A 15459-nucleotide genomic window follows, 5' to 3' on the forward strand; every position below is an offset into this window, starting at 1 on the left:
GTCCTTCACAGAATGGAAAATGAAACAAAGGATATCATAATGCCTCTGTATCAATCCATGGTGTGTTTGCACCTTGAGTTCTGAGGGCAGTAGTGGCTGCCTCATCTCAAAAATGATCTAGCAGAACTAGAAAAGGTGCAGAGTAGGGTGACCAGAATGATAAAGGAGATGGAACCGCTCTCCTCTGAGGTTAGGCTAAGCAGATTAGGTCCCTTCAGCCTGGAGAAGAGACAGCTGAGAGGGGAAATGATAGAGGTCAGGTGGAACGGATAAATAAGGGACAGTTATTTACCCTTTCATATACTACTAGGATGAGAGGTCACTCCATGAAGCTTAAAGGTAGTACATTTAAAACAAATTGGAGAAATTATTTTTTCACTCGGCGCACAATTAAACTGTGTAATTTGTTGCCAGAGGATGTGGTGAAACAGTTAGCGAAGCTGGGTATAAAAAGAGTTTGGGCAAGTTCCTGGAGGAAAAGTCCAAAACCTATTGTTAGCCATGTAAACCTGGGAAAGCCACTGCTTAACCTTGGTTATGAACAAGAAGGATTGGATCTGTCGGGTACTTGTGACCTGCATTGGCCATTGTCAGAGACAGGATGCAGGACTTGATGCCCCTTTGGTCGGGTCCATCATGGCACTTCTTATGCTCTTATGTTCTTATGTACAGCTACTGTAAAGGTGAAACCACCTCCCTCTGATGACTTCAGGCTTTCACAGCTATTGGAATCCAAGATTGATGTTCAGACAGAGGCACATATAAGGTAAGTAAAAGTATCTGCTTTGTCCTTTCTGTCAGAAATTTAAAACCTTCAAGGGGGTTGGCACTGAAAGTGAAAAGGCTGCAGTTTAGGGAGTTATTTAAGAAATAAAGCTCATAGCATTGTAAGGGAACTGTACCACTGTATAGCGTTTTATCCTAAAATGGTGTGATCTTCAGTCCTTAGGATGGCCTCCATACAGCACCTTCCAATTTATAGTCAAAAGTGTTTAAGAGCTAAACTTACGTTTACCTCTTCCTCATCCTCTCCTTGTTCCAGCAGCCGCATCACTTTTACTCCCAATCTCTGCTCCTGTTCCACCAGTTAAAACAATTCCTTCTAAGTAGGTCAATGCCCTTATTCCTGTTACCATCTCCTTTCTTTTGCAGCACATCCTCGAAAACAGTGGCACTGGTGGGAATCATTATGCCGAACGCTCAGTCTGCAGTTCAGTTGGAAGCCTACGCAGGCATAAATGTCCCAGTGAAAATTTCAGCTGCGATAAACATGAGAGAAAAATCTCTTAAAGTTACAACTACACCATTGCAGCAAGAAAATGAATTACTAGCCATAAGGTACTGGACTTTGTTTGTTGCTTTTACCTGAGAAGTGCAATGTTGTATTGTTTATTCTGAAGCTTTTACTGTTTAAAAGTATAAGGGATGCACATTTCATCCTGTAGCCGTCAGTCTAACAATCAGTCATTCCAAAAACGTTCCTTAACATCTTTCATGTAGACTCCCTCCACCAGGCCCTACTGTCAGCTCATGTTTCTTCTCAGGACAGCTGCGTGGGCACTGGGCCACCCTGTACGGGCCACTAGGGAGTCTCTAGGAGGTATAACACAATGGCCTTGCTGCCCTGAAGTAACATTACTTGCTGCCACGGCCTACTTTGGGGGTTCAAGAGTTTTGAGAGAGGCTATGATGAAAACAGTACTGTTAGGCCCCCAAACTAAGTGTACCCGGCGCACAGCTGTTTCCGCTCTACATCCCATCCATGCCTTTCCCCCCCTCGCAGAGCTGAGATGTTTGCTGTGTCAAGGAATGTGGACAACCCAAGAGAAACTAAGAAGATTCCAATTGGGCCCAGAACTGCTGGGCAGAGTATTCTGAAGAAACATTTCGAGGCAAGAGGATCGGCCCAAGCAGCTGACAGCAGGGTAATTGATCTAAATCATAGTGACGGTCTCAGGCTCTTCCCCGTCCCCACCCCAGCAAATTTTAACCCTGTCTGCCTTCTCAAGCCCATTCCTTTGAATCCCACTATCTCTCCTACAGGTCCCCAGATAAGCCCCTCCCTCCTCTTTCCTTCCCGACTTCGACTCCTGGCTTCAACAATCATCCCCTTCCCTTACCCTTGGAGGCTTAATCTTTAAATTGCTTGCCTGTAAGTCTTGACTAGGCTGTAAGACCCTTGGAGCAGAGACTGTCTCTTATGCGTGTCTGTAGGGTGCTGCATACATCTTGTGCTGCTATAGAAGTGATTTCATAAGAGACGGAGTAGTAGCTGTTAGTATGCAAGTATCAGCAGTCCATGTTATAATTTCCATGGCTCCCCTCCTCTGATCAGAAGGCAGGGAATAATGCGTAGCACACGCTGCTAGCCCCATGGGGAAGGGATTGTAACTTCCCTGTGCGCCTGCTTCTGCGTGGCAGTAAGTAGTCAGGAGGTGACATCAGCAGAACAGGCCCTGGGGCCGCAGCTCGTAGACCTGCTGCTGGTACCTCCATGGCAAGGTAAACTTCAGGCATCTGCAGAACTTAATGTCAAGGAGGCAGAGAAAGTGTGACACTTCCCTCTTCCCACTCATTTGCAGCTCTGTCTTGTTGCAAAACCTCGGTGGTCGGGTAATTCTCGTCTGCACTCGTGGGGGGGGGGGGGGGAATAAAATAAATATACATGGACACAAGTGAATATAACAATTGCTGGTACAGCCTGAGAATTATGCCCCGTATTAGGATTTTTAAGAGTTTGCATTAAACCTTATAACGATCTGGGTTTTATTTTTGTATGTGATTGTCAAAGGCCCCATTAAAGCCATTGCCCAAACCGAGGCTCAACGGAGAGATACATTTTAAGCCATTGAAATGCCCAGATCTGTCAAGCCTGAGATGTGAAAAATCTCTCTCTGGGGGAGATCTGAAGAACAGGTGTGAATTTAGGTGCCAAGTGATCGCAACCTGCAAGGGCCAGACTGTAAAGTGATGGGCCTAAATCGTGTAGAAAACAAAAGAGGTCCATATTTTCAAAGGAGCTTGTCGGGATAATTTGAGCTACTTAGATAAACCCCGAGGTTTTAATATCCTGCCCTTCTAATCAGCTAAATTATTACCGGGTAAGGTTTAGCCTGATAATGCGGGGGCCTTCCAGGGCAGAGTAAAGTTATCCAGATAGCGTAGCCAGATAACTCTGTTATTCAGAAATATCCATGCAATTTATCCAGATGAGTCTAATTGTGCCCAAGAGCCAGTCCTGAAGTTATCCGGGCATGAGTATAGATCGCTGATTAAATAATAATAATAATAACCTGCCAGGCCTGCAGGACCGGTCCGCCATCTCTCCACCTCCCAAAATAGTTTAGAACCCAACTGCTACTCCCCCAAACCCCTAAAAGAAAATCAAAATAATCTCAGGCCATAGCAGTTCGAGGGTCCCCCACCCCAAATGAAAATCACAGGCCTTGTTCTGGGCTCCCTCCTGCCCCCATCTTACTCCTCTGGAAACACCCCCCCCCCCCCCTCCCAAAGCCTCAAAAGCCACCAGGAATGCAGTAGCTTCTTTTCTAAAGTATTTTGGGGATATTCTCTGCTGATCTGGCAGGATTGTTTTCCTCTTAACCGGCTTTTATATGTGGGATACAGCTGATCAAGCTTAAAGTCATCTAGGATAATTTTAGCTGAATATAGTCAGAGGCACGGTTAATGTTATCCAGAAAAATTAATCCAGATAGCTTTAGCAGAATGTATTCACTGGGAAACTTATTTTGATGTTTATTCGGCTAAAGTTATCTTGGTAACTATACACAAATAACTTTGCCACTCACCGGTCTACTGAATATGAACCTTGAAATATCTAACGCCTTTTTTTGTTGGTTTCTTTAATGCAGGAAGAACCATCTGCTGAAATCGCCGCTAGGAAACATTCATACTCTGCAGATGCAGAGGGGCACAACATGGGTGCAATACCTGTTCGATTTCACTATTGTGTCAAATCAGCATATTTTGGTTTCCAGACCTGTTTTGATTGTAAATCAACTAATGCTGGGTATCCCAAAGATAAACTATTGAACCAATTGGCGGGAGCTCATGAGTTAACTATAGCCTTAAAACCAGGTACTGTACTAGTCACAAACTTCTCTGCCTGTGGGAGCTGTGTTTGAGACCCAAGTGGTTTATAATAATGTATGTATGTCATTTACAGCTGAGACAGATGCAGCTATTTCGACTCTAGAGCTGGACATCCAAACAGAAAATGCAGCTGCAAAGGTAATCAGCTTGGTTCCCCTAGAGGAGCATGAAGGTGAACTGAAAGATTCCATGATTCAAACAAAACTGAAGAAAATCCTGGGAATCGATGAAGAGTTTAAGGTAATTTATTTTAGCAAAAACGTGTACCTAGGTAAGAGGCCTCATGACAACACACATAAATAATGAACTTGATTATGCGACAAATTTTAACTACTGGCCATTAAACACAATCAATAACTAGATGCAAATCTTTTCTTCTAGGCTTCTTGCCCAGCCAGGTCAGGAGCTGATTGAAGAATTAAATTCTCAGCCAACATAAATATGTATTTAGTGAATTTACCTCACGCTTTTTTATTGTAGTTCAAAGAGAGTTACATTCAAGTACAGTAGGTGTTTTCCAAAATATCCCATTCCAAATCTGGTCTCTATCTAAATGGAACCTTTCAGATGTTGAGTAGGATTCTCATAAACTTGGCTCCTAGAATAAATACAAACACAAACCAACATACAGAGAATAAGAAAATGTCTCTGATATGTCCTCAATGACAAGTGGAACATCATCAATAGTCTTCCCTATTTACAGTCAGTAATACTGTTCAGACCAGTCCTTTACTACCAACCGGTCTGCTTGAACAGGTAAGTTAATGACCTGTCTTCTGGTAGGTTTCTAGCGCTGGGTTTTCCAGTCCTCTGATAAGGGTAACAGAGAAATCAACATCAGAAAGAGATAAGAACTCACTCCATTCCCTGGTACGACTCTGTACACCTAAAAGTCCTTCCTGCCCCTCCACTCCCCCCCCCCCACCCCATACCAAGGGGAAAATACAAGAACTCTTGGTTGCCTGGTACCTCCCTCACTTATTCCAGATAATGATGATGGATAAACCAAGTCTCTAGCCAGACCAAGATAATCTTGATAGCCTCAGATACTGGAGCCATCTTCTGATTGATTTTTAGTGAGACCACTGGTTCAGTTGCTTCTAATTTGTCCATCTCTCTTTCATAGTTGTTGTATCTAGCTGCAACCCATACTGATCAGTAGATGAACATCTCACCCCTCCAACAAATCGGGGCTCCTATAATAATGGACTCTCAGAGGGTGCAGACTCAGATTTCCCCTCTCAATGAGCCTCAGGCCTATTTCCATTTTGTTGCTCAGGTTGAGGCCCAAAGCATTGCATCCCTGTTGATGTACTTTCAGGTTCTCCAGGAAGGGAAACCATTTCAGTTGTGGTTGTCAGTGTTCACCTAACAAATCTGAGAACTTTTGGTTCACTAATTGGCCCACTCCCATGCTTGCTACAGCTGCTTCTTCCAAATGACCATGATGATTTTACAGGAAACCCCGTTTCAGATCCCACCATCTCTCCTGGAATTGTTTTGCTCATCTGCAATATGGTGAATGCACTGGGGGAGGTAGAAGTCTTCAGGAAGCTCCTTGGCAAACAGCTTCCCTTGTCAGGCCCCACTGGCATTCTTCTCTGCTGCACATGGCAGTCTCAGCTTGCCTAGCTGATTCCAGCCAACTCATTGTCCACTCCGAGCCACACACATCCGCATACCCTATAAGGAGTAGGAATCTCCTGGTTGTTTGCCAAACCTTGGTTCTCCATGAACTGCCAAAAATATTGCACTCTTCATAATTCCATATAGTTGAAATAGCCCCCGACCTGTAGGATTCTTCTATGGGGGTGGGGAGGATAATCTCCTGCACCCTGGGCATTCTCTTATAGTCCGTATAGTAGGTAGTAATAATCACGGGGTATTATTCAACACAACTTCACTGAAACATGCTTTAAAGATGAAACATAATTCTTGCTCATTCATTTTGTTGCAGAAATACGATAAACTAAATTACATTTGGTAAATCTGTGACTCTGAATTCTCTTAAACCATAAACTCTCAAAACACCTCTCTCTCTCTCCTCTAAGAAGTAGATGAGGTTCTTTCCCGGAAGGTCTTTACTGATGAGCTCAAAATGTATCTTCCAGTTTCCATAGCTTGACACAGATGTCCTAGTTATCACCTTTTTACTCCTGTAGTACCCGAAGAGTACATCTTCACTCCAATCCCAGGACACCGGCTGGGTATTAGAGTGGCCATTACCAGACAGGGTCCACTTTGCTCCTCTCTCCTGGGCACTTTTGCTCCCTGATTTGGTTAAATGGAGGCTGTAACTCTCACCAAACAGTACAAAAACACTCCCAATGTGCAAAATGGAGGGAAGGATGGAAACAAACGTCCTTCAGGGAAAGTCCAAAATAATCCAGTTCTCTCCTGCTCCTCCAAAAAGGAAAAACTCACAAATGAGAAAAGCTATGAATTCTGCTCCTAATCCAGATCGCTAGGTGTGGGGCCTAGGATGCCTTCTTAACCAAAAATCAGGAACCCAAAGCAACAATTCTTATCCTTTGTCCAACTAAAAATCCAAACATCCACAAGGGCTCCTGTCCTTATATAGGAACAGGTAGCAACCACCACATCAGCCTCACATGGGGGTGCTGTGAAATAGATGGTATGCTCCTCTAAAGCTACTTTATCTTTCTAGTGTGGCTGCCATGTCATACTTTAGAAGGGAACCCGATGGGGGCCCTACACATGGAAGCTCTGAATCATATTTAAAATGTATTTCTTGAAATTTTCTTGCAAGACAAATGTAAAATGGTCCTTAAAAGATTGAAATATATATATATAGAGAGAGAGAAATATATATATATATATATATATATATATAGAGAGAGAGAGAGAGAGAGAGAGAGAGAGAGAGATGCATAAACATATGCGCACACATGTTCAATAAGTGTCAATTTTCAAAGGGTTTAGCCACCTAACTTAGAAGCCGATCTATTAAATGGTGAAGATTTTCACCAAAATGAGCTGGTATCCCAGGAAGTTTTCCTTTTGGCACCAATTCATTTAAATAATATGTAAATTTGAATCAAGGTAAGGTCAGTGCAAAACTGCGGACTAAGTTTCACTTTGTGCACATAAGTACTTCATGCTGAATGGCTTATGAGCTGATTTGTCTAATTTTCAGCCTCTTAGCACATGGTTTGCGAACAGCTGTGCTCTCACTAAATGATGAATGCTGAAATGCATGCTGTATGCCATTCTGTATGCAATCTATTGAAGCCTTAGGGCAGGGGTCAGGAACCTTTTTGGCTGAGAGAGCCATAAACGCCACATATTTTAAAATGTAATTCCATGAGAGCCATACAATATGTTTAAAACTAAATACAAGTAAATGTGTGCATTTTATGTAAGATCACACTTTTAAAGTACAATAAGTCTCTGAAAATATTACACCAGGCCTTAAGACACCAATACACCTCCTATTAGGAAAACGGACCAAGTCAGGCTGCTATAGAGTCCTACACAGAAACTACACGCCAGCAGAAAACCTCACCTGAATCACGTGCTGTCCCTCACCTAACATAGAATAAAGAGACCAAAACGCATAACAAGAAGCATGCAGACAAAAAGTGAATTGGAAACTGCAACAAGCCAGAGTCTCTGTATGCAGTGTAACAAAGGAAAAAAGAAACATCACACATCCTTATAAAACAAATCAAGAAATATAAAATCATCAGCAGTAAAACTGTACTAACAAAAAGAACATATTTCGAAACAGCTGATGAGTGGAATATCCAATAATTAAAAACTCATATAAAACATTTCCAGATACCAACAAAATATTTCAAAATAGCAGACACAAAGATCCAGTAATGAAAAATAATAAGGATACAAAAATTTTTTTGCTCTGCATACCTGGGAACGTTTGATATCCAGGTGTCCTGAGATTGTTCTGAATTAGCAGGAGGTGGGGTGGTTTGCTTGGAACTTTCCTCCTCTCTCAGTCACATACCAGCGCTCTCTCTCACACTGGCTCTCAATGACACACCTATACACACATGCTCTCAGTCACTCACATATACAAATGTTTTTTCTCTCTCACTTATATAGGCTCTTAATTACACATTTACACACATGCTGTCTATCTTTTCACGCTTACACACACACAGGCTTTCAATCACATAAATACATGCTGTCTTTTTCTCTCACACACAGACTCTCATTCACATGCTTACAAACATGTCCTCTCTTTCTCTCATTTACACACAGGCTCTCAATCACATACTCACATGCTCCCTCACCTAAATCAGCTCTCAATCACACACAGACACATATGGTCTCTCTCTCTCACTTAAACACAGGCTCTCAATCACATACTCACATGCTCCCTCACCTAAATCAGCTCTCAATCACACACAGACACACATGGTCTCTCTCTCTCACTTAAACACAGGCTCTCAATCACATACTCACATGCTCCATCACCTAAACCAGCTGTCAATCAGACACAGACACACATGATCTCTCTTATTTATACACACAGGCTCTTAATCATACATACACATGATCTCTCTCACACACAAAGGATCTCAATCATACACACATACTCTTTCAAACAAACAGGTTTTCAATTACAAACTTACACATACAGGTTCCCAATGGTAAACTTACATTCATGCTCTCTCTCTCACAGGCAGGATCTCAATCACAGACATACTCTCTTTCACATATACAGGCTCTCAATCATTCACATACATGCAATCTCTCACTCACACACACAGGATCTCAAACACACATGCTTGCTCGCTCATTCACTCTCTCTCTCCCCCTTCCCCCCCCCCCCCCCCCCGGGAACTCGCGGCAGCAGCAGCCACCTCCCAACGCTAACCTCCTTCATTTTCAGCCCTCGCGGAGGCGAAGGCGGAGTCCCATCGGCCGCGGTTGAAGATTTTCATTTTCCTCCTAGCCGCGCTGCAGTCTTCTTCCCGTCGGACACTAGCGTGCCTGTGCGGGCACCCGATGCTCTCCACTTCCTCTTCCGGGCCGCGGGAAGAAGAGAGCACCGGCGTGCTCTCTTCTTCCCGCGGCCCGGAAGAGGAAGTGGAGAGCATCGGGTGCCTGCGCGGCAAGACCCGCGCAGGCACCCGATGACTCCCGCGCAGGCACCCGGATGACTCCAGTCGGCGTGCTCTCTTCTCCTCCCCCCCGCGGCCCGGAAGAGGAAGTGGTGAGCATCGGGTGCCTGCGCGGAAGAAGAGACCACGCTAGTGTGGTCTCTTCTTCCCGCGCAGGCACCCGATGCTCTCCACTTCCTCTTCCGGGCCGCGGGGGGGGGGAGGAGAAGAGAGCACGCCGGTGCCGCTGACTCCAGCTGTCCTGCCGCGTTCCGCCCGGGCTGACAGCATTTTAAGCCCGGGCGGTGGAGGACCGGGGAGCAGCTGGGTCAGCGGGGAACCGCGAAGTATGGCGACACGTGTCTGCGAGCCAGATGCAGCCCTCAAAAGAGCCATATCTGGCTCGCGAGCCATGGGTTCCCGACCCCTGCCTTAGGGAGTTAGGAATCTAAAATAGCATCTTCGGAAACAGACTAGGGTTGACTCCCTACATTTGGGGTCCTGTTTTCACTAGGGAACCTAAATTTTTAAAACTAAATACAAGTAAATGTGTGCATTTTATGTAAGATCACACTTTTAAAGTACAATAAGTCTCCTGAAAATATTACACCAGGCCTTAAGACACCAATACACCTCCTATTAGGAAAACGGACCAAGTCAGGCTGCTATAGAGTCCTACACAGACACTACACGCCAGCAGAAAACCTCACCTGAATCACGTGCTGTCCCTCACCTAACATAGAATAAAGAGACCAAAACGCATAACAAGAAGCATGCAGACAAAAAGTGAATTGGAAACTGCAACAAGCCAGAGTCTCTGTATGCAGTGTAACAAAGGAAAAAAGAAACATCACACATCCTTATAAAACAAATCAAGAAATATAAATCATCAGCAGTAAAACTGTACTAACAAAAAGAACATATTTCGAAACAGCTGATGAGTGGAATATCCAATAATTAAAAACTCATATAAAACATTTCCAGATACCAACAAAATATTTCAAAATAGCAGACACAAAGATCCAGTAATGAAAAATAATAAGGATACAAAAATTTTTTTGCTCTGCATACCTGGGAACGTTTGATATCCAGGTGTCCTGAGATTGTTCTGAATTAGCAGGAGGTGGGGTGGTTTGCTTGGAACTTTCTCCTCTCTCAGTCACATACCAGCGCTCTCTCTCACACTGGCTCTCAATGACACACCTATACACACATGCTCTCAGTCACTCACATATACAAATGTTTTTTCTCTCTCACTTATATAGGCTCTTAATTACACATTTACACACATGCTGTCTATCTTTTCACGCTTACACACACACAGGCTTTCAATCACATAAATACATGCTGTCTTTTTCTCTCACACACAGACTCTCATTCACATGCTTACAAACATGTCCTCTCTTTCTCTCATTTACACACAGGCTCTCAATCACATACTCACATGCTCCCTCACCTAAATCAGCTCTCAATCACACACAGACACATATGGTCTCTCTCTCTCACTTAAACACAGGCTCTCAATCACATACTCACATGCTCCCTCACCTAAATCAGCTCTCAATCACACACAGACACACATGGTCTCTCTCTCTCACTTAAACACAGGCTCTCAATCACATACTCACATGCTCCATCACCTAAACCAGCTGTCAATCAGACACAGACACACATGATCTCTCTTATTTATACACACAGGCTCTTAATCATACATACACATGATCTCTCTCACACACAAAGGATCTCAATCATACACACATACTCTTTCAAACAAACAGGTTTTCAATTACAAACTTACACATACAGGTTCCCAATGGTAAACTTACATTCATGCTCTCTCTCTCACAGGCAGGATCTCAATCACAGACATACTCTCTTTCACATATACAGGCTCTCAATCATTCACATACATGCAATCTCTCACTCACACACACAGGATCTCAAACACACATGCTTGCTCGCTCATTCACTCTCTCTCTCCCCCTTCCCCCCCCCCCCCCCCCCGGGAACTCGCGGCAGCAGCAGCCACCTCCCAACGCTAACCTCCTTCATTTTCAGCCCTCGCGGAGGCGAAGGCGGAGTCCCATCGGCCGCGGTTGAAGATTTTCATTTTCCTCCTAGCCGCGCTGCAGTCTTCTTCCCGTCGGACACTAGCGTGCCTGTGCGGGCACCCGATGCTCTCCACTTCCTCTTCCGGGCCGCGGGAAGAAGAGAGCACCGGCGTGCTCTCTTCTTCCCGCGGCCCGGAAGAGGAAGTGGAGAGCATCGGGTGCCTGCGCGGCAAGACCCGCGCAGGCACCCGATGACTCCCGCGCAGGCACCCGGATGACTCCAGTCGGCGTGCTCTCTTCTCCTCCCCCCCGCGGCCCGGAAGAGGAAGTGGTGAGCATCGGGTGCCTGCGCGGAAGAAGAGACCACGCTAGTGTGGTCTCTTCTTCCCGCGCAGGCACCCGATGCTCTCCACTTCCTCTTCCGGGCCGCGGGGGGGGGGAGGAGAAGAGAGCACGCCGGTGCCGCTGACTCCAGCTGTCCTGCCGCGTTCCGCCCGGGCTGACAGCATTTTAAGCCCGGGCGGTGGAGGACCGGGGAGCAGCTGGGTCAGCGGGGAACCGCGAAGTATGGCGACACGTGTCTGCGAGCCAGATGCAGCCCTCAAAAGAGCCATATCTGGCTCGCGAGCCATGGGTTCCCGACCCCTGCCTTAGGGAGTTAGGAATCTAAAATAGCATCTTCGGAAACAGACTAGGGTTGACTCCCTACATTTGGGGTCCTGTTTTCACTAGGGAACCTAAATTTAGGAGCCTAAAAAGTGGATGCATATGAGGATGGACTTAGTATGGGGAAAAAACGTTAGGTGCCTATTATTGACTAGGCACCTAACTTAGGGGCATAAATCAAGGCAAATGAATTGCAGGCCTAAATATCAGGCCCTAAATTTAGGGATTTTCAGCCAAAAAATTAGGAATTTAAGTTCAGCTGAAAATTCTCCTAAATTTAGGCCGTTAAATGAAGTGCTGAGTATTTTATATTATATTATTATATTATATTTTATATTATATTATACATCAGGGGTAGGCAACTCTGGTCCTGGTTTTCAGGATATCCACAATGAATATGCATGAGATAGATTTGCATGCAGATTTGCATGCAGTCTCCACTGTATGCAAATGTGTGTGTGTATATATATGCAAATATATTTTATATATTATACTACTGCTGTTATATGCAGAATTTCCTATCATATGCAGAATTTGTTTTATTTGTGAAATGACCCATTTCCTTGAAGATAAAAAAATATATATATCAGTATGATATAAAAAAGGAGAGTGTTCAATGAAGTTGCATGCCCCTTATGTGATCACAAAGACATCTCACTGTCATTTGCATTGGAACTGCAGGTCAGAAATGGAAGCTTGCGTCGAAAGAGTAAGAAAAGCAAAACAAACACAGAAATCACTGAAGCTGTAAACATCGGCAGGCGCCAGTCTTCATCCAGCTCATCTTCACCTTCCTCCTCCTCGTCGTCGTCATCCTCGTCCTCTTCCTCTTCCGAAGAAAAACGGGCTGACTACAAGTCCTCCAGCAGTCAGTCTAGCAGCCGTAAGGAGTCTGAAAAAGGCCGAGATCCCAGCAAGGACAGAACGGACAAAAGAAAGAGCAGCAGCAGCAGCAGCAGCAGTAGCAGCAGCAGCAGCAGCAGCAGCAGCAGCAGCAGCAGCAGCAGCCGCCGTGCGAGTGCTCATCACGGAAGGAAATCTGCGCAAGAAAAGACAGCTAAAGGCACCTGGAGCAACAGAAGAAGTAGCAGCAGCAGCAGCAGCAGCAGCAGTGAGTCTTCTGAGGAGCAGGTAAAGCCCATCAGTAACGCACACAGTCTGTGAAGGGTCCCTAGGATTCCTCAAAATAATTGTTTCCTCAACTTTTTGCCCTACCTATTGATCTTCTGTTTCGGGTTTTTTTTGCTGATGGTAGAAAACATTACTAATCACAGTGATAGGTGCAAGAAAAAACCTGAAAGGAAGTGATAGTGTCCATGTAAAGGGGGATCCTCATTCTTCACTTAACTGTTATGGCCACAGTAGTCTCAACAGATTTGGTGTGGCAGTAAGTTAGTCAGTGGCAGGTGCGTAGCTATAAGGGGTGGGGGGTGGGGCCTGTGCTCTATCACATCTGGCGCAGGCCCCTTCCCGTAGCAGCAGGGTCATGTCACATTTGAGCCATCCCTTAAAGGGGCAGCATTCAGAGGACCTGGAGGCCTTTGAATCACTGCCAGTCCATGATCCACTGCACTTCTGAAGCTAACTTGAAGAGGGAAACCACTCTGCTCTTGGGCTGCTCCTGTAAATGCTTGAGAACATCAAAGTCTTTCTGTTTACTTTTGCTAGGTAATTATCCCCCTTCTCTCAGTTGGGGAAAGCCTGGCCTAAGCCCTGGATTTGTCAGTAGGCACCCATTATGCCTGTGCCTGGAGGCTGGATAGCAGAGAGCAACCATCCGCTCCCCTGTAACAGATCCTTACAGGAAATGGGTTGGGGTGGAGCGGTAAAAGCACCAAAACTACTAGGGGGTGACAAAATTCTAAATCCCTCCCTGCTGGGTCTTGGTGGAAAGCTGTTTACATGATTGCTTTTCAGCGCTTTCAATAAAGTAGCTTCTATATCTACAGGGGGGGGGGGGGGGGGGGGGGAGAGAGAGAGAGAGAAAAAACGGAGACATCCAGGGCAAGGAGACAGTGAAGAGACAGAAGATGCAGAGTGCTGCCAGAGATAGAAGGGTTTCATGAAGATCCACATAGGATAGGGTACGGGATAGGAGAGGGGTAGGGCAGGGCAGAGCGTGTGTGTGGGGGGGGGGGGGCTAGCACCATGCTCACCCATGTTAAACTTGCCCCCCCCCCCCCCCCCCGCAAATTCAGTCGTGAGGTCAGTGTAGGTAGGTGCGAAAAGGACGTGTGCCGCTCCGGAGGGGGTGTGGAGAGTCCTGCACCCCTGTGATGCAGAGAGAGCTCTTGGGAGTCACTCTGAGCCACCTAAGGGCGGGAGGATGCCAGTGGGCCTTATCACTTCCCAGGGAAGGCTCCAAGAGAGAGGGGACATGGAGTCATTCATGCTTTGGGACCCAGAAGGGGATTGGCCAGGCCTTGCAGAGAGACGGAATCTCAAAGTGCAGGAGAAGGGAAGGCCTGGGAGACCGGTGTGGGACAGAGCGGAAGAAGGCTGGTGGGGGGAGGGGAGGGAGGCCACCTCACGCATTCCTGGGGAGATTCTGGGAAAAGTAGTTCCAGAGAGGGCTGGTCATCAGTGGGAGGAGCTATCCTGTGAGAGTTCCTGTCTGACACAGGAGCCAGCCAGAAGCCTCACCGAGTGACAGAAGTTACTGGGGAAAGGTCCGGGTGATGAGGGGGTCCCTGCCCAAGGAAGCAGACCTGTTTGAGAGAGGGACTGAGTTTGTTTTTTAGAGCAACTGCGGACTTGGTTGCAATGTGGTGCATTATTCACTGGTGCCCCGGTAGTTCTGTGTTTCCCACCTTCAGTGCCAGTAACAGAACCTTGTTTTCGTTTTGAACCACCACCTTGCAGTCTGTGGAGATTTGGCTGTGAGTAGACGGACGAGAGGAGGAGCCTCAGTAAGAAGTTTCCCTGAAGCCCTTGGAAAGGAGAATCTTTCCCACCCTGTGCCAGCACCTCCAAGAGGTTATGGGCCCTGCTTGTGGCTCATGAACCTCCCCTGGGCCCAAGACCTGATTGGGATGGGGGCTACACACGTAACATAACCCAGAGGTCAATGCTTAACACTCACAATGTCAAACAAGACACCAAAGCTGGGGGAAGATCCCAGGGGGGAAAGCGAATGAATATTTTTTAATGGGGGCAGGTTAGGCCTTGCCTTCTCCCACTAAATGTAGAATGGTGTGAAAATCAGTGGGAGCACAGAGCAGTTCAAATGGTAATTTAATCCTCATTTTAAGATTCACACGGTCTATGTTTACGTTCAAATTCTTGAATAGCCTTCTGAAATTAGGCTGAGATCTTTCTGAGAATTTGAAAAATAGGAGATTCTTTCAAACAAAGGCACCTTTCAGCTGTTTATAACTTCTTTTTTTTTTTTTGTGCACACAGTCCAGACCAGAGATCTATGAATATCGTTTCAAGCCAGCGCATAAATACGGCGTAAGTTCTTTATTCTCAGCATTAAGTACCTTTTTTCTAACAAGTGTGGCTGATCTTAAAGTCTCTTCACCATCCAAAATTCTCAAAAC

At 45.6% G+C, this 15459-nt stretch overlaps 1 protein-coding gene across 1 annotated transcript in view; it reads left to right on the forward strand.

The window, feature by feature from the left end:
- The window catches only part of LOC115100252 (vitellogenin-A2-like), a 43370-nt gene that overhangs the window by 17076 nt on the left and 10835 nt on the right, over positions 1–15459 (forward strand). The window contains exons 18-24 of the mRNA XM_029618619.1: positions 673–766; positions 1153–1338; positions 1784–1925; positions 3873–4098; positions 4187–4353; positions 12599–13048; positions 15320–15370. Coding sequence (XP_029474479.1) covers positions 673–766; positions 1153–1338; positions 1784–1925; positions 3873–4098; positions 4187–4353; positions 12599–13048; positions 15320–15370 — 1316 coding nt within the window. The remainder of the gene's footprint in view (positions 1–672; positions 767–1152; positions 1339–1783; positions 1926–3872; positions 4099–4186; positions 4354–12598; positions 13049–15319; positions 15371–15459) is intronic.

This window comes from Rhinatrema bivittatum, chromosome 10 (assembly GCF_901001135.1).
Source record: "Rhinatrema bivittatum chromosome 10, aRhiBiv1.1, whole genome shotgun sequence".
NCBI lineage: Eukaryota > Metazoa > Chordata > Amphibia > Gymnophiona > Rhinatrematidae > Rhinatrema > Rhinatrema bivittatum.